This window comes from Sander vitreus, chromosome 2 (assembly GCF_031162955.1).
Source record: "Sander vitreus isolate 19-12246 chromosome 2, sanVit1, whole genome shotgun sequence".
NCBI lineage: Eukaryota > Metazoa > Chordata > Actinopteri > Perciformes > Percidae > Sander > Sander vitreus.
This window is the reverse complement of record NC_135856.1, coordinates 12881070-12901207: the sequence shown is the minus strand read 5'-3', so window position 1 is coordinate 12901207 and position 20138 is coordinate 12881070. Positions and strand designations below refer to the sequence as shown.

General features: G+C 42.0%; 1 protein-coding gene across 2 annotated transcripts in view; it reads right to left on the bottom strand.

Moving 5' to 3' along the window:
• The window catches only part of mxi1 (max interactor 1, dimerization protein), a 28615-nt gene extending 9745 nt beyond the window's left edge, over nucleotides 1-18870 (bottom strand). The window contains exons 1-3 of one of the 2 annotated variants that reach the window (XM_078278699.1): nucleotides 18458-18870; nucleotides 15872-15974; nucleotides 11358-11387 (exon numbers count right to left, since the gene is read on the bottom strand). In XM_078278699.1, the coding sequence (XP_078134825.1) occupies nucleotides 11358-11387; nucleotides 15872-15974; nucleotides 18458-18686 (362 nt within the window). In that variant the 5' untranslated portion in view covers nucleotides 18687-18870. Of the gene's footprint in view, nucleotides 1-11357; nucleotides 11388-15871; nucleotides 15975-16204; nucleotides 16719-18457 lie in introns of those variants that run through there. The other variant, XM_078278708.1, reaches the window with a different exon arrangement.
• Between the last annotated feature and the right edge of the window lie 1268 nt (nucleotides 18871-20138).

The following is a 20138-nucleotide window of genomic DNA, read 5'->3' as shown; positions in this document are numbered from 1 at the left end:
ATGGCAGCAACAAGCCATAATTCCATCAAGATGACAAGAACAATCAGCACAGTACTGTCTTGAATATATTCCAATAACTCTTTTATTATACAGTTGCAAATGTCTTGTTAAAATACCAAAGCATAGACTGTCTTGTCTACAGCAGAGTTAAACCATGTATTAGGGCTTTTCAACCACAGGAAGTTTTCCCCAAGCCCAGGAATCTTTTTTTTTTTTTTTTTTTTATGAAACTCAGGAACTTTACCTGTCTTTCGCCTGCAGGAGCCTCATTCCAAATGTTCTGTCTGCTGACTGTTCAAACACAAGCCTCCAGACTGTAACACCTTGTGTATAGAATTCATTCAGTAGGTAAGCAAGCACTGGTAGTCTCTGATATCAATATTAGGAACCAAGTCACATGTTTTTTTTTTTTCAATCCATTATAAGCAATTTGCCAAATATATTTATTGGCACATAAAAACACATGAGGACCTTTGGACGGTTTGATTTTGAAGTCCTACATTATCTTATGCTAACAACATCTAATCTTAGAAGTATTTTCCTTTTTCATCCCTTTTATACATCATCTAAATTTCCCTTTTGTTGTGCAGTGGGGTTATTCTTTTGACTACATTATCAGATACATAATTTTACTTGCTCAGGTGCATCCTGTTGCTTTGAAGACATGTGAAGGCTATGTATACAATTAGCAAGCCATCCAGTATTTTTTCTGTTAGTTACTTATACAAACTCAAAGCCTTACTTGATTTTTTTTTACTTGTCTGCTAAACAGACGGATATTTGTGCAAATCTGATGCCTGGCGTTTCCTGTGGGCAGAGTACTGAGAGGGGAAGGGGCTGAGCAGAAAACGGAAAATGCATATTCATGTGAGTTGTTCTTTGTCTGTGAATAAAATAAATGGCAATAAAAGAACACCTGGGCCTGAAGAGTGGCACAGAGAGAATTGCATTTTTTCTTCTTCTCAGGAACCAAAAGCAGCTAAAAACAGCACTCACAAAGCAACCAGAGTTTCTGCTTATTTTTCATTCAAAGTCCTCTGGAACCAACACTGTAGGCGAAGCGCAGACGACGAAGAGAAAGAAAATACGGCTGTCCTAGATTCCAAACTTGTGAATACATAAATAATGGATAACTTTTCAGGCCATCCAAGATGTCTGACATAATTACTGGACGTGCTCTCAAAAGGGGAGGGTCAGATATCCAGTCCATATACCAGTCAATACACTTCTCTTTGGCAAATTCTGCACTAGCTCAAACCAATTTAACACACACACACACACACACACACACACACACACACACTTTGACCTACTTCTAATGCGTGCAGAGAGGGAGGATATTTAACCCTTCACCCAGTTATTACACTAATTACACATCACCAATGACCGTCTAGTCATCTACAGTAGAGTAAATATCTTGAATTAACATGCAAAAGGAAATTAAGACATCATTATACCCTTAGGGAGAAAAATTAAATAAAACTTTGCAAGGGAGTTCCATCGTTCCTCTCCTGCCTTACTCCTTCTCGAGTGTCGAGGCTCATTTAAAGCCGCCACAAGTCATGATTCACAGCGATGTCAAAGATGATTGGAGTGATTCGAGTATTTTGTAATGCAAAGCCTCATTTAAAGTAGACTAAGCCATGTCCATTGAGCACTACATCAAATCAACGGCAAATGATCTCTCTATGTGGTGGACGGCAATTAAATCAAACAGAAAATGTGGGCACAAATGTTTTTCTTTGTACGCTTTGAGCAAATTTTCCAAAACATTCCAAATCCATTATTTCACGGTTAAAAATAGCAAGCGTGAGAGGCCTGTGGCTTAAATGGTCTGGACCAGTTGCTCAGGCGAATCACATGTAAGCCTCCCTGTCCCAAATCATGTATACAGTGAAACAACATGTGGCACAGGGATCCATACTCTGCAGATGGTGACATACAATATACATGGAGAGGAGGAGGAATCAACCCACAAAGCAACCCATACATTTTTTCCCCATGGTGCTTTGCTGTGACTGTAGGAAACACAAAACACATTCAAACTGTTTAGGACAGATGATCACAACTATAAAAAAAAAAAATAAAATAAAAAAATCACACTCCTGATGGTTTAGCAGATTAATGGACCAAATTCTTTCATTGCACATTTGGCATCTTGTATCAACACCTGGACCATTTTTCAGCTAATTTGGTTTTCCTGGCAGTGAAATACAATGAAATAAAGTCCTTGCATTTGGCTTAATCTATAGTGAAATAGAGAGCAATTATTAGATCAGGACGCCACTCACTGTAGCCCACACACATGAGCATTTATAATGCAACAAAAAGCACACACCAAACTACAGGAAACACAATGGCTCTCTGTGTTTGCTCACCACCTTTGTGTTCTGGATCGCTGAGTTAACACAAAGGTTGTTTTTTTTTCCTGATAAAGATGCCTCTTCTAGGATTGTCTGTTTTTTTATTCCCCCTATGTTTTTCTCTCATTCTCTCTTTCATGGGAGGGAGGTCATTCTCCCTCTCTCACATGACAGTTGTCAGGTTGTAGCCAAGGTCACATGGTTACCCATACAGACAGTGGCACCTGACTGAATGGGTTTTTTTTAATAGAGGAAACTACCACTCACTAGCTCGACTGCTGGAACAGTCATCAAAGAGCCAACAGCCTGGCTGCAAAACTGGCCCCTGCCGTATGTGCTTTAGCCAATTACAGCTTTATTATCTGAACTATAAATGAGAGGTTCAGGAAATGACAAATGCAGATGGAGACCGGTTTATATGTTGAATAGGTCTGGATTAGGATGGTGAAATCGTTATTCTAGGTTTCCCTTCATGCTGAAAACTTTGTGTTGATGATTTATGAGTTGACAGATGGTTCTAGCATTAGCCCATGTACAGCACGTTGCTTGTAACTCGTGTTGCAGTGTCACTAATACCCACTGGATAATGCATTGGGCTGTGCCACTAACTGTTAGTGGGACCTTAAGACTGACCTTTGGGACTTTAAACCACGTCCTTGTTACTGAGGCAAAGATATGCAAACACGAAAGCTGCACATCAAAACTGGTGTGGTAAAAGTTCTGTCCGCTTCTGTCCGATGGGTCAGTCAGTCCATCGCGTTTCTACATGCACACACAAGATTAGAGCCATCTTAGCCCTACAGCAATTGTAGGACCTCTTCTTTTTTTTTTTTAGAGACTTATGCCTACCTCATCCCCTTTATGAAACATGGACAGATGGGATAGATGCAGAGGGTCAGAGCGAGATAGAGAGGGTGAGATATATATACAGAGTGGGGGAGGAAGGGGAGTGTTCTGTCTGTGTAATCTGCCCAGAAACTAGCCATGGGCACAAACGAGAGCCAGTCTGTTAGGAGTTCCACTGGATTTACCAATGGCAAACGACATTTACATCAATACTATGTGCTACTAGAAAACACATGAAAGACATGCATGCTTTATGTTGAGCACATTCATCAGAAGTGCCACGAGTGCGTATATTTTATGCATGTGTGACACCAGTGGAAATTAAACCCCTAACCCTAAAAAGATAAAGAGCTATGCTCTACTCATCGAGCTACAAGGGACACAGGACTAAAATGAACTAAGCCAGTAATAGTATGTCCTTTGTTTTGACAGTGACAGCAGCTAAGTGCCTATGAGGCTACTTCAACTGTAAGTGTTAGAAAAGTTCTGTTTATCTCCACATCCTTATCTTTCAATTGAACATGAAATGAGCTAGAAACAAGAACTTTGCATCTATTGGTAGAAACAAACTTTAACAACAGCAGCTCAACTCTTCAGGATGCTCCTCAGAAAAAGAAAAATGCTTTCACTAGGGTGCCGCCTTCCTGGCGGTTTATGATAGCGTGTGGCCCACGTCCTAACGATTCAATCATCCACTGAGGGTTTTACTACACTGTCCAAACTGACAGACAATTGTCAAGTTTGACAAACAGAGCTGAGGAATGAGGGGAATGCTCATCTCTCTCCCACACACACACACAGCAACCGCTTTCTTGTCAGTGGAATTAAACCATTTTTAACAAGTCTTGGTGCTCCATTGGAACTATGCTGGATGATGACCCATATTCTGGTTAGATGGCAGGGAAAGAAAGAAATGCAGAGGGGTTGAAAATGCATTGCTGCATGTGGGTGGGTGGGAAAGGGACTTTGATATTTCTGAGCATTCAGGCAGTTGTGACCTCAATCCCAAAAAAGAGATTCAGTGTGTGTGGAGGAGAAAGAGAGTCTTTCCGATTGGCAGTAAAGCTTACTGTAAAAACGCATATGGATTCAGGGCTGAAACCAAACTGGAAACAGGGGGGCAATAAAATGCAAATGGGACTTCCAAAATCAATTTGGACATGCAGGAAGCCATCCTGCCCCTGCTCAACCAATCCCAAGTGGTAAATAAAGCATAACGCAGTTGATTACTAGGCAGACCAATGCAAGTTGTCATGCTAAACCTGCTGAAGCCACAAACAGGATCCGCCACGCATAGCAAGAGTGTAGAGGAGGGATGGAGGACGGATTGGGATAAAAGTGGAAACAGAGAGGGGTGAGAGAGAGACAGAGATAAAGCAAAAAGTTTGAAAGGAAAGAGGAAAAGGATGAACGAATAGAGCAGAAATGTGCCCTCTTTAAGCAACAGCCACAGACATAAACACGTGCTCAAACACACGTACACACACCCGTGCAGCGTTCATTGGAGTCGAGAGGGAGTAAGGGGGGGGGAGCGCTAGCTGTGCGTCGGGGCAAAGAGATACTGGGGCTGAAGCCCATCACTAACACACAGATTAGTTCACACGTGCACACTGCCTTTTAATCTGCTCCACCGACAAAGGTCGGAAGACAGAGAGAGAAAAGAAAGAAGGCGAGAGACAAAGAGATGGAGTTAACAAAGGAGATGGCCTTAGAAACAGAGTCAGAGAGAGGGATGAGTGAGTAGGATGGAGTTAGTAGGACAGAGGGGAAAAGAGATGGAGGAAGGGGCATGCCTTTAGGTGCACTATACAAGAACCACACTGCCTAAAAGTCAAATAACAAATGTTATCAATACATACGGCTTTGGGATGTATGGATGATGTGACTGAACTCTTACTGCTCTCTTCCTGAATCCCACTTTGCACAACGCTGGCCAACATCACTGACCCACCCACAACCCTCACTTTGCCCTTTAGCCCTGTGTGATTCGAAGGGTAAGGGCCGAGGCTTCGGATTAAAACTCCAATATGGCCTGGCTCCGAAAATGGGCCTGGTGTAAAGCCAGGGAGATCCAGCCAGATGTTGGCTGCTCAGGGGGCAGGGAGGGGAGAGGGTGGTGGGTGGATGTGTGTGGGAGGTGGTTGTCCTGTTACACCATATCCTCTTTACGGCTGTGGGTGTGTTTTAATGCATCTAGTAGAGGGCAGGGGTAGGAGTGTAATCCAAATATTCTAGATTAACCTTTAATGCGCAAATACACATTCATGTGTCCAAACACAAAGAGGCACGCACTCACTTTCTCACTCACCTAGGTTGAACTCACTAACTTTTCTTGTCACTTAAGTCACTTAACCCAGTTGGCACGTAGGCCGCTCCACTGGAGTTAGTTCTTAACACAGAAATAGCAAATAATGGGTAAGCACTGATGATGAGAAATGCGAGGCTGTTACGAGAGTCAGGGGTGGGGACTTCTCTCTCTGCTTCCTCTCATTGGTGAAAAGCTAACCTCTGTGATTGGTCAGAAGGCAGTGGTGTTTCCCCTTTTTCCCCAGTTGTATGGCTAAAAATAGAAGTCATAGTCAGATTTAGCATAATTGAGTCTCTCGTGTTTTCAGCAAGCATCCTTTTTTCCTCTCTCTCTCTAAGTTACAGATCAAATTAGCTCGGCTGCTAATGTGACAAGCTGCTCCGAGAAGGAAGAAGGAAAACAGCATTTCTTTAGGGAACAGTATGTAACCGCAGCCTTATCCATTTGGCCCAAAGTGGGCTTATCAACAAACCCGACACAATGCTGTTAATGGAGCAGGTTGAACAGCACATTATAGCACATTATGTGGGAGTAACTGCACACTTTGCTGCACAGCCTGAACATACAGTCCTCATTTCATCTTGATTAATTTGAACTATACTACAAACAAATGTTTCCTTTTCAGTCATTAAAATTCAAACAAGCCCGGAGAGCCTGCTGACTAAACCTGTATGCCCATCCAGCCTTGTTCCGTTTGGTTACAATTATCTTCCACGGAAATGCTGTGCAGACGCACTTTTGCGAATAAGGGCACAACAAGAAGGCGCAATGATAACATGAGTCAAAGGTCGAGAGCGAGACAAGACTGGAGTGATGGGTGAGCTTTCAAGTGCCAACATCCAATCCCCTGTGTGGGGCCTTCTTTACACCTGTCTACTGAACATCTGTGAGGGGAATGGCTTTTTAGGATGTTAGGCAAAACAATGGTGACCTCTAATTAGGGGTGGAACGGTACACTGAAGTCACAGTTCGGTTCATACCTCGGTTCAGACATCACGGTTCGGTACAATGGGGGGAAAAGCATAACAAAAATGCAAAAGGCAATTTCTTTTTATTGTGCATGTCTCAGGCTGTACCACCTAGTGTCATCCAGTCTCTCTCCTGAGCTAGCTGCAACAGCCTGAAGCGTATAAAGTAAGATGTAAACAGTAAACAATAAGTAGGCTACCCCACATCATCTCCAGACTCCATCTGGAACTTGTAAACAAACAAAGACAATCAGCTTGTAGTGTGATATGGGAGACAAGCGCTGCTCTCATATGTGAATGCACAGAGCAGGGGTGTTAAAAGAGCAGCTTCGGTTACACAGAGCAGTTGGCAAATTGTGGTGTTAGCTTCACACGCTAACAGCGGAGCTAGCAGCGGAGCAAACAGCGAAGCGAATGGGCCTGGAAGCCATTTGTGGTCGAGGCAAGAAGGGATACAGCTACAGTATATCCATGTTTGGTTGTATATGGAAGTTTGCTTCGTGTGGACTCACTGGACCGACTCGACATGTAGGCGGAGCTTGGGAGCTTCAGAGCTAAGGCGGGGCTACAGATTAGGTGTCCCTAAGAAACGCGTATGTAACAGTAGTTCCACATTACATTCATTCATTCATTTGCACGCAAGTTTTATTTATTTTTATACCGTGTATTCTCCGTGTAAATTCATGTACTGAACCGAGACGCCCGTACCGTTTCGGTTCAATACGAATATGTGTACCGTTCCACCCCTACCTCTAATACACTCTACACTGTCTGACAGCAAGCCATTGGGAATGCCAGGACATGTCCACAAAACTGTACAGGTCTGCAGTCTTTGCATCTCACCAGGCACTTCTCAAGTAGCTGATATGAATCTCAAATTATGGCATTTGATACTAAAATTACAGCAAATAAAAAAGATGATTTGATCGTAGATAATAATAATAATAATAATTATAAGATTAGTCCCACACTAACTAGTCATACTGGCTTATGTGTCACTGTGTTAATTATGGGTCAGAAATGCCCACTGTGTGCACACTGACACAGTGGGAGTGTGGCTCAGGCTTGCGTACTGCTCAAGGCATCCCTTAGTAAGGTGTGTTTGACCTATCACTCTGCTCATCCCATCAGCCTGTCAATTACTTCTTCGTTCTCTGACCCCGTCGTTAGCTAAAGCTAAGCCAAAGCCAAGCTAGGCTGATAAGGACTAGCAATGGGTGGCCTGTGAGAGGAGAGCTCATGTGCGTGTGCGTGCTCTAGCTGGGCTCACCAGACCAAAGATCAAGTCCCTTAAGCTGCTTTTCTGAGCCAAGAAAAGCTTACAAGTCATCACGTTGGTCAGAACAAATGGTCCCAGTTTTAGGCCCTGCAGCAGAGCCTGAGAATAGGCTGCACTCACTGGGAAGACAACAGAAAGACTAGTGAAGCAGTTTGGCTTTCTTCATGGAGCATCAGCACAGCCAGAGAAAATGTAGCCCAGGTTTTTTCATGTTTGACTGCTCATCCAAGCCCAAGGCTGGAACAACAGTACTGAGTTTATAGCCCACTGGTTAAAAAGAATGGAAATACATGAATGTGACACCTATTCAATTATTTTCAGTGGTGAGTTAATTACTAAAACTACTGTATCACAAGGCATGTAGTTGTAATGGTAAGATTTAATAGGATATTTTAAGTTAAGTTAAAATATGAGTAAGCTTAATATCAGACCATAGATCATGATATTTAACACACACACACACACACACACACACAGCACCAGTTTGAGTGTCCGAGCTTCTGCGGTGTTGAGCAGAGGTAATGAAAAAACATAAAACCATATGACCAAATCAGAGCCAAGCTGGGTTGATATGGCAAAATTCACACACACACACACACACACACACACACACACACACACATCCAAAGTTTATCGCAAATGAGGCGTGACTGTCTTCATTTACCATTTCACATACCACTGAGCCAAAACCAGTCTGGAGAGGGCAGGCCTCACGGATGCTCCTTACATGCCACCCAAGGACAACCGAATCCCAACTCTAATGGGCAAGACTGAGACTTTTTAATATTCCACAGGCACACACTGAAAGGTGTTTAACCCGTTTAACTGTTTGCCCAACTCCTCTTGTAAAGACTTGAGAAGAAAAGCTAATATTGTTTCCACTGCCTGGGCACTGGGGGAAATATAATTTGCTGTGTGTATTATAAACCTGGCCTTGATAAACAATATTAAAATGAATAAGTCGCTGTGGAGGAGGAGGGTAAATGATAACGGACAGTTCTTGTGGATTTATTGTAGTAAGTAAAAGCCTGTGTATTGATTATCCATAAACAGAGTCATCGTACAAAAGGGAAGAAAAAGCAAGAGGTTGAATGACAACAGACTAAACCCTGGTTTATAGAATACCTTGGTCTTTTTCTGTAAAACACTTTAACAAACAAGGCTCATCCAACAACTAAACTGAGCTGGAGAATTTGTTATCAACATAAAAAAAAAGAAAAAAGAAAAGAGACTAATAGGCGAAAAACTGTGAGATAAAAGCGGTAGACTGCAACACGCGGGCATGCAAGCCTTTAACTGTTAAACCTTACTGAGGCAGTGTAATTTAGTAGAGACATGAGGAAGTGAAATAGGGCTGTTAGGAGGTACATGATCAAAGCAGCAGAGCCACCACGTTATCTGCTCCAGCCGCACAGTGTGAGCATCTGGAATGTGGGTTTCCCCTCCCTCTTTCGGTCCCCTTATCCGCGTCCTGTGGTCTCTTCTGTCACGAAAACTCTAGTTGTCACAGAGGTCATCAGGACCCGTGGTAGCCATGCAAGGCAAATCGTCTCGCTGGCGGCAGATATGCAGGGTTGATAAGTGTTGAGAAAAAAGGGCCCAGTCGGCCTGGACCATCAAGGAGCTGCCTCCAATTTACACGACTTGGAAGTCTGCTGAGATGGAACGAAAGCTGCTGCTGTTGTTGTAGAATGATGTTATAAGCCTGACACACTTGGGTGAACAACTATGCCTGATACATATAGCTTACAGTGAGGTATGTGCTTAAAGGGAATTGGATTAACTGCTGGAAAAAGGGCAAGGGGGATTATAAACGATTCTGACTTTAAGTGTGCTTCTAAAAAGATGGATTACCATTTCAATTTTTACCCTCTTTCTTTGCTAATGGAAATTTGAATTATCTTGTACTGTTCAACTACTAAGCAACAACCCCACACCTACTGTGTTATAAACAGGGTGTCGGTATCTGGATTTGGTGGCGTGGTACAGGACAGCCTGTTCCCAGCTCACTCTGTTCTGCTGCAGCTCTCTGCACAGTCCTGCAAGATGGAGCCAGGAAAAGCAGGAGGGAGAGAATGCAAGTTTCAAATCGATGTTATACCCATGACGGGAATTAAAACACTTATGCCGTCAAATACACAAATGCGTGGGCAAATCACCTTTGTTGTCTCTTTACATTATGCTACATCCATTTTAGTATGCAGAGAATTTCATTTCACTCAATTACATTATCTCTCCAATGGTTCATAACTCTGCAGTAACCATAATTCAGTGCTGAACCAAGCCAACAGTGATCCCTTCTGTTCTGCCATCTACATGGTTTACACTAGTCTGCTCAGATTGGCAGAGATGACTATTGCCCATAAATGGCCATAGGAACAGGCCATACTACAAAGTGCCTGGCTGCGTGAATGTGCAAGGAGTGACGAAAACAGCCTTCACACTGTGTTGTAGCACCAAACATCTGAGCCAGCACCTTTTTTTATTTTATTTTTTTATGTATTTGTGTGGGTGGAACACTGGAAAAATGCAACCCCACATGGGTGCTGCAATCTGCCGAGGCCAGTCAGCCGACCGGCTGGCCTTGTGTGGCATCGCGTATGAGCACCAAGATGACACATCAACTCTTGTCTATATTTAACTCACTGGACGCCTCTCCCTTCCAATGTTCCCATCTTTTTAGAAGAGGCTGCCAGGGAGGAGAATGGTGAGAAAAACAGGCCGAGGTGATATGTAATTACACTGAATGGATCCAGCCTCCCACATCCTTTCATTGTACCAACACCGTCAGAGATAATGAAATGGAAGGCAAGCTTTTTTTTTCCCCCACATACCATAAATCTACCTACCATAAGTCTAGCCTCTCTTATTTATGGTGTCGAAGAAAACCCTTAACGGCTTGACTCTTGAAGCCTGCAAAGTCACAGAGCATAAACACCAGCAAGCACCTTATGTGGGTGGTGAACTCAATCTGATAAGGGCCTCTAAGAAACCAGTGTTTGCTCTCTTCAGACTGTGTGGTAAACCATCACAAACCAAGGTCTTCCTGAATACCCCACATTTTTTTCACTGTAGATACTATCTTAAATGCAGAGATAAACTCCAAATAGAGCTATGATCAGGCTGGAAAGCTACTGAAAAAACATTTTGTTCGGCTATTACGCTGATACGGTTGCCGATACTATATACAAATCAAAAAACATCTTTGCATCAAAACGAGCACTGAACTTTTGACTTAAGCTCCAGCTCTGCCTGCATGCACCCTTGCCTGCCCCTGTAACCTGAAGCCCTTAGCTTGGCAACCAAACTGTTGCATAACTTTAAAAAGGTGCAAAGAGTGTGTGCACGAGAGGGGGAAAACAGGGAGGAGGGAATGTTATAAGTGAACACAACTGGGTCACCCCTTACCTTTGGTTTTAAGGACCTGTTGAGGAGAAAGTGCTTTCTGGAAGAAGGGCAAAACCCGTTGTGGGACAAAATGAAAGTAGGACATAATGGACTTGTTAACATGTCAGGGTAGGGTGTGCATGTGCCTGCAGGCTGTGCTCTATGATTTAAAGGTGAAATGTTTTGAAAATGTAATGCCAACTCACCTATTCTTCTCCAGCTCATTATGTGTGGACCTGCAAAGACAGAAAACATAAGTTGTCAAATAAAGCCTTTAAACCAACAAATGTCAATGTGAACCAGGCATTCACTGTGGCATTATATAGCCTCTTCCTTAATAATGCACAGCACGACCCTGACTGCTGTGTGTGTGTGTGTGTGTGTGTGTGTGTGTGTGTGTGTGTGACACTGCAGTTCACACGGACGTGCATGCATGCACGCCAATGCACGCCAATGCATACACACACACACACACACACACACACACACACACACACACACACACACACACACACACACACACACACACACACACACACACACACACACACACACACACACAGCAGTCAGGGTTCAGTGCCCTGTTAATAATGTAAAGTGAATCAGCTGGTTCCTAAGAGTCTCTTTGTGTGGCAATATACTGAAGGAAGACAAGCTCTCCTCCTGATGCTTAAATGGCCAAGTTCCCATCCCCACAAACTGCACTCCACCGCGCCTCAAGGGGGACAGGTTTTTGGGGGCACTTCTCTATATGTGGGTTATCAATACTGCATTATGCTTTCCTCATCTATTTTTCTTTTAACACTGAGCTGACAAACTGCTGTCTTGTTAATACGGAAGCAAGAAATACAGAGAAAACAGGAGGTACTAATGGGGAGGACGGAGGTAGAGAGGGACAAAACAGAGAGACCAGTTCAAGGCTGTGGTTCAGTCTGTAAAAACTGTCCCTGCCTCACAGGAAATTATTTTTCAAGTTAAATTATTTACACCAATAAAAAAACACTGTATGTCTCTCTTTTTAATACATTACATGTAATGTAGTTGGGTATGCAAGACTGGATGTTAAGTCAACTGTGCCAGTATGTGATATAACATGACAAGGTGTATGGCCAGGATGCGTGGCTGCTATCACAGCAAAACATAGGGCTCACATGTAAGCTGGCCCGGGCCACTTCTTAAGCCTTAAGTGCTCACATGCGTGCTCTTGACAGGTTTCATATTCTCCAACTGTAGCCATGCATGACTGTGCTCTGCATCAGCCAACCACTTACACATAAAAAAAATCACAAAAACTGATTAAACCAGCTTAATCTGTTTGGCTACTACTACCCTCAGAAACATCATCTCAAAAAAATGGACTCACAATTCCAAAATATTTGTTTTGTAGGTAAAATAAATATTCACAGTCTTGTGTTCAATTCAGGCTTTAACGTAATTTAAAATCACTTTAAAATGGTCCACTGACTCCTGTAACAGTGAGTCAGAGCAATAGTTTTGCTGCCAGAAAATAAATACTTTGGAGTGCATAATTTGCATCATCATACTGTCACTGTACTTGTACTGTGTCTCAGTTGCTTGGAAACCCTCATCACGATTCGTAATCTTTTTCAAACTCTGAGCATTTCACCACAATTTGATTTGGTGTAGTGTGTAATTATGTCAGGTTTTTCTGGCTGATTATCACACTTTAAGAATGATGAAAATTGTATCATTATTATCAAAGTGTCATTAGAGATACAAATGATTGATTGAAGATTGTGATGATACAGACAGTGATAAAGAAACTTTTGTAAAAACCGCAAGTATTTTCCCAACAAAGAATTTTTAGTGCAAACTGCATAATGACACAAACCTTTAACAATAAGCTTGGTGACTGCCCTGTTGTCAACACTGAACTAATGGGGAACTAACTTAAGTGCAAAGGAATGTAATTGACATGGCTTGTTGCTGAAAGGTGATGTAGAAATAAAGTTGCCTTGCCTTACAACCTCAGCCTGTCAGTCAGTCACCAGGGCATAGAAACCACTGTTGTGCCTGCTTGTCTCAGAGGAAGTGTAACGTCATAGCACCGCGACCGCTTTCGCCTCGGCATTAATATCATATCGTGAAGTTTTGAAAAACTGTAACCACACCTGAAACCACTTTATCGGCATTGCCGTGACTCACTGTGACTTCAACAAAACTGCAGAGCCGAAGTAGTTTGCTCGAGTTTACGCCGTCCGCACCTCTGTGTGTGTGTGTGTGTGTGTGTGTGTGTGTGTGTGTGTGTGTGTGTGTGTGTGTGTGTCGGAGCTCCGCTCTCTGTTAATATGCAGAGAGGACAGATAAGCTTGCGCTTACGCGCTCTCAGGTACCAAAATTTGGCACTGAAAGATAAATCATTTTTTGATACTCATAGGATCGGAGTATTTCGGTCGGTGCCATAAAAGTATCGACGTTCGGTACCCAACCCTAGCTCTGGACCAAGCGCCCCACAATCAAGCGACACACAAACTGAATCTTAGTATGGCCTCTCATTCAGAGAGATCATTATAAGTCAGATTGCTTTCCCATTGGCTTATATCATCACAAACTGCTTTCCCTATCACCTGAATCAGATATATCTGTGTCTGGAGCTCAACAACAATACAATACGGATTATAAACTGGCTCAAGGCCACACACAATTACATCATACTGCCTTCTGTAGGCATGCATGTGTATGTGTGTAATATATATTGTGCACACACAGAGTGGGTCAATGAGATAAAGCAACCTTGCTATAAACGGTAGGCAAGAGAGGACAGTTAGATAAGCCCATCGCTTTAAGCCTCAACACGCTACTGACAAGGTAGCTACTGTATAGCTGGAGCCAGACAGTAAACTGTGTTTAAAATGAACTATTACAGTCATTCTAATCATTAATATATTATCATATGCCAAAGAAGTCAGTTTAACATTAATTTTGGAATGTCCCCAAAGTGATTTCAAACGAGGAATGAATAGGATCATTTATATAACGTACTGTAGGATCTCATTTAGACCCCATCATTGGTCATCTCTTTTTGTCATTCAGAATGCACACTTAGAAGATGATGCAGATGTAAGTTGTAGATGTTTTGTTTTAACCTCTCTGGCTTCTGTGGACAATGTAATTCGACATTGTGAAGTGGTGAAAATGGTTCACAACTAACAACTGACTAATTAAGATTTCTCCTATTTCTATGTCAGCAGGCCATAAATAGGACTGTTGGATAAAGTTGAGCACTAATGACCGGACATAAGTGACCCTTACAGCATTAGGGATATACGAATAATGCTGTTTTGTTGGTTTGCAAGGTGTGCAATTCCAGAAGTGAATGAAATAAACTGAATCACAACACACAGCTGAGACATGGTGTTAAATGCTAAATGGTGTTACCTCACTGAGTGATTTGTGAAGAAAAATTCCCATATTAGGAGCAACTTTTTGGAAGCTTTATGAAAACGGCCTCAGACCTATATCTGATCGTGACTGTTGCCATGCAGAACTACGCAGCGCTCTGGGCTCATGATGAGTAATGCGCAGTTCCTGTTTGTGGCCCGCTCTTACATTAATATTAAAAGGCTCAGAGAGAGAGAGAGAGTGGGGCTTGCGTTTGATGTATGACTGTCAATGGACAGATTAATGTAAGCTGTCTAGTAGCACCAAGATTAAAAAAAAAAAACAATACCAATGGGTCTTAACTTAGGGAGATTCTCTGCTCCTTCTAGTACTAAATGCAAGTTTCTGTCAGGAGTGAGTGAGAGCACTGTGCATGACAAGGGCCTTCATCTTTGTGGCAGCTGATGATGTGCTTATCAAACAGTGTTACATCCAGCTGCACAATAGAAATGACTATTAAACATATGCTCCACAACACATCAACAGCTTGATGTTGTGAATGCTTGATGGTGCATACAAAAGGAGGAAAAACATGAATAGTGCAAACATGCTTTATATGATATATAGTTGTATATAAAGGTGAAACAGTAATGTACAGATTTCCTAAATATCATAATAGTCCTGAAAAAAAGGCTCCATGTGTTCACCTTTGGAAGTCTGCAAAAAAACACTAGCCATAAATAGCAGTTCTTCCCCTTCAGGGCACAAGGCAAAACTACCCCTCTCTCCCACAGTGTGGAATTCCTCATGCATAGGAGAAAATGAGCAAGACTACCACCAAAACCTAAAAACAATAACTCAATATGAAATAAAGCAAAAGCCTGTGGGTTTATTTAACCAGGGGTGAGAGGAGTGCACAATATTACAAATTACTTTTTTCGTTTTAAGCCGTCACTTTCACAACGGTCCCTACCTGCAGCCCGTTATGACAATCAGCTGCTGAAAAGCTGGTAGAGCCGTTGGTGCTACCCCCTCCCCCAAGCAAGCAAAACAGCGGTGTGGATGGTCATATGTGTGCACCACCTATGCATATACGTTTCTACAAGTTTGACAAACATCCATGCAAACTTTTTTTCCAGTGTATTCTGGACCGTGGAAATGTTGTACTATTCACCCTGTGGTGACAGCTCGGTTGTTGACCAAACGTAGCGATAACGCACTGGCAGCGATCACATGCTGTCAGCAACACTTCCCAGGGAATCGCAATGTACAAAACTGTTCAAATTACGAACATATATCAGTAAAAGCAGATATATGCAGCGTTAACAGTGCTGCCAATGTATTAGGTATCACACCATGAAAGAGAGCAGTGTCTTACCTATTGTGGTTACTACTGAACTTCTTATTTCGAAATTTCCTTTGCCTCTGGTAGTTTGTGTTCTGACTTGATGGAAATGTCGAAGCGTACCCGTGTTCACACTCTGTTGAAAGAAAATGTGTGGTTAACAGTTAGCTATGGACGATTTGTGACACTTTTTCTCGAACCTATGTACAATCCTTTAGGTTGACGTGAACAGCAGGTGTGATTACATTTGCTGACACACTTCCTATGTTGGTGTTCATTGTTACCGTTAGGCTATACCTATTTCAAAAGCAGTCAAAAGAGCAGATGTTGATTGATACGTTTCTCAGCTTCCAGGCTTGAAATTACCTCTTTCTCTCCTTTCTAGGTATTCCGCAGCTTCCAATAACCGTTGGATATTTAGCTGAACAGCAGTCATTCTTTCCTGAGGCTGGCTGCCGTTAACGTAAGCTAGGCTCTCTTCAGGTTACGTTAGCTTCGCTAACAGCAGCAACGACAGGTCTCTTTTAAATACAGGGAAGACAGTGCATCTCTTATTATTACACTGAGTGATACTTAAAACACGTCGTGCTATTATCTTGTACAGTGTCTTCGCTGGCTCATCAGCAGCCTTTGTCGAAAGGAGAGGGGAAAACAGTGTTTCCAAGCTGGCAAGCTACAGCCAATCCTTGCCAGGTTTCGTTGTTAGAAAATGTCAAAACCAGTGTACCAAAGTATTAAAAAGTGTCTAGGAAACACGATATTACATTTTTACAAAAGAGGATATAAACAATATAAAATTTCCCCCGATGTAGCCCAGACCCAGCAAAGTGCCTTCTGCTGCTCGTTTCCTCTCCTCTCCTGTTTGTTTACCTACTGCACAGTTGAGAGGCGGGGACCTAGCGGAGGATAGGACGGTCTAACGCGATGCATTCTGGGAAACAGAGTATTTCGGTGCATTTATAAAATACTGTCAAACACGCACACTATTCATTATTTTCACAACTGAGCATGCCCTTACTGTGATTTACCAAGTCAAGCAACGCCCCTTATTAACTTAAGATTTAACTGTGAATACGGCAGGTCAGTTCCTGAGTATATGTCTGTGGGACGGACAGTGCTATAGTCTACAGGTCACCAGTGTGGTGAATATTATTATTATTAAGCCATAATCTACGTTATTGTTGCTATTAATGACAATGAAGAAAAAAGAATGTTGAAATAAATTATAATGGGCAAATTAAATATTCACCTCAGACCTGTAACAGGTTTGACAATTGTATTCTTAAAAAAATCATATTAACTAATTTAGGCCATCAATTATTAATTGATGACCTAAATGATTAATTGAAGTGGTTGCCTGATGTGTTACTGACTAAACACGAATACTCAGTTTGTGTAATTTATTCCTCTCACATGCATTCTTCACAATTGTCTTTTCTCCTCTGCAAAAAAAAAGCCCTACAAATCCCATGATTCACCAGGACCATAGGGGTGTACTTTTCGGCTGAAGCCAGGCCCAGCAACACATGACGTCACTACCGACCGGACGTCTGATTGGCGGATGACTTTGACAGGCGTCGAGGGCTGAGCTCGCCGCTGCCCAACCGCAGAGCAGCTTTGCGCCATGTGGAAACCAGTGCGGCACGCCCTCAAATAGCAGGAAGCAAACAATCGAGAAGAGCTGTGGAGCTGTGCCATGGATGTATGCCGCTGCGATCTGCTGCTGCAAAATTCCCACGTTACATATAGTATTACTTAAAGGTCTTTTGCAACGCGCATTAGCCCGTATGCTCGGCTTTTCTGCACAAAACAGACTTCAACGGACAGACGCACGAGAAAGCGATCGAAAAACAGCTTATTTTCCAATGTCTTTAAATCGTGACTCGTTAAAAGGAAACGAGGACATCATTAATAATTAATTTATAAAAAGTCGTTTTTAATATTGCATTTTTTTTTTTTTTTACAAATGATCTGCCATTAAATTATACATAGGCCAGGATGTCTTAGCAATTTGAGAGGCCAATTCAAATCAACCCTATCGAGTTCATTCCATAAGTTATAAACAAGAAAATTAAACAGCCAGTCGAGACAATTGTATTTTATATTCTATGTACAATTCTATGTTATATAGTCCGATTCACCATTAAGTTGTATCCTTTGCGTTTTATCTATAAAGTTTTTTTCGATCGAGTCTGCGGGGGCACAATGACATCATCCTAAACTGAGTTGGACCGCGCTGCAATGTGGTCAGATTTATCATATCGGAGTGGTAGTCTACATGCACACCCACACAAAACCAATCATATCATATTGCTTTATCTATGCTTTAGGGAAAAATGACAGATTCCTTGGTTGAGAGTTGTACAGGCGCAAAGCGATGCACAGTGCCCCATAACGCAGATGAACAGTCCAGAAAACAAGGAAAGCATATATGTTTAAACTCTCCTATTACTGCAATGGTATCTCTCATATTAGTCTGGTGCAGGCTGTGCTTATAGCAGGCAGTGGTGCTTAGTTGAATGAACTCAGCCCTTTTGTCTGAGTGTATTGCCAATGAAGTCTTGTTTTCCTGAAATTCAGAGGAATGACAAGGATCAAACGCAGCACATATAAACTCACTTCCGTCCTTCTTCTCGGTGCTCTCTAGAAACCGAGCAGCCTCCAGCAAAACTTGTACGTTTTTCAGAAAAGTGTTGATCTGCTCCATGTGGGAGTCTTTGGAGTTGAAGACGTCATTGAAAGGGCAACTAGCCATCTCGAGATCTTGTTGATCCAAGAGGGACGCATCGGAATCAAAAAAGAACTCCTCGCTCTTCAAACTTCTTCTTTGCATCTCACTTTTGGCCATTTTTATCTCCGAAGTTTCTGTGGCTTCTGTTCTGACGACGTGCTGAGCGCAAATAACAGTGCAGCAGCTACCAGTGGATGCTGCTCTTGTTGTCAGATGGATCCTCTTTTCTTTTCTTTTTTTATGAATGCGGGGTCTTTAATGTGGAGCAGTGGCCAATGTCAGTAGATGGTGATGCATGGGAAAACGAGAGCCCGGCCCCCCTCTGTCTGTGGAGTCCGCATGGTCCTTCTGCCCGTTAGTGTAACACTTTCGGTTTTATGTATTCAGAATAAAAGAAAACAAACACATGTGAACGTGACATTGTAATCACACAGTTTAATATACACAATCTGAGTTTGATATCTTTCTATTTATCTTCTTTCTATTTTCTCTTAGTATGTACAATGTAATTATAGTGTTAGCAGTAGAAGTAATATAAGCAATGCTAATAGTATATTATATATAGTATATAATAGTATATAGTATATATAGTATTAGTACTGTTACTGTAGCTACTATTTTACTTAAAGTAGGCAACTGATGTAAAAGTCTACATGAGTAATTCTCAATGGTGCTCTCAAAGGTTGGTTAAAAATGTAAAATTAAAAAGGAAAAAGGCATTAAATGTGAATGACGTAACTTAAAATATCTTGTTGGACGTTTTATTGATATGGTACATTATGATTATATAAAAATCACCACAAGTCTTCCTTACAGAAATTGGTGCGGTAACACAGTAATAGAAAATGAAAATAACATATAACACATAAAGGGTGTGACCTACGACATCAGGAGGATTCGTGTACGTAATTCAGACTACAATGTTTGAAGTGGAAAAACTAGAAAAAACATTTTGGTAGTGAAGCCTTTAGTCTTGTATTGCCAGACCTACTGTATATCCACAGCGCTGTGGAGTAGGCTAATGTCTGGCTACACCACACACATACATTCTGGGATAGGAGGGGGAAAAAAACCCTCTTGAGTTGCATTTATTACCTATGCTCCGGACGCAGCGATGGTGGCTCTGCAATATGGTCTCAGGAAGAAACTTGTTTTGGGGGAAGATTTGCACCCAGATAAAAGAAAAGCCACATAAAATATTAAATGAAGTAAACTGTTGATACAATACAGTAACATGAGGTATTTAAGTTCGCTGGATACATGGTTAAACGCAATTTGCTCTTACCAGTGTATCAAAGTGTGTAGCAATCCCCACCAATCGGTCCCAAAACGTCCCAGTTAGATAGTAAATGCCGTGAACATATTCTTTGTAAATATTCCCAATCATTCTTTTAAGAACCAAGCAGGCCTGCCTTGTTGCACAATCTTATTCTTTTTCAAAACTTGCCATTTCCAGCGTGTAGCTTGCTAGCTCGAAGTTTGTTGTTGTTTCCCGAAGCGAACAGAGTTTGAGAACGACAACACACAGCGAGCGGAAGGTGAGGGACATCCAACGTGTCAGGCAATTAT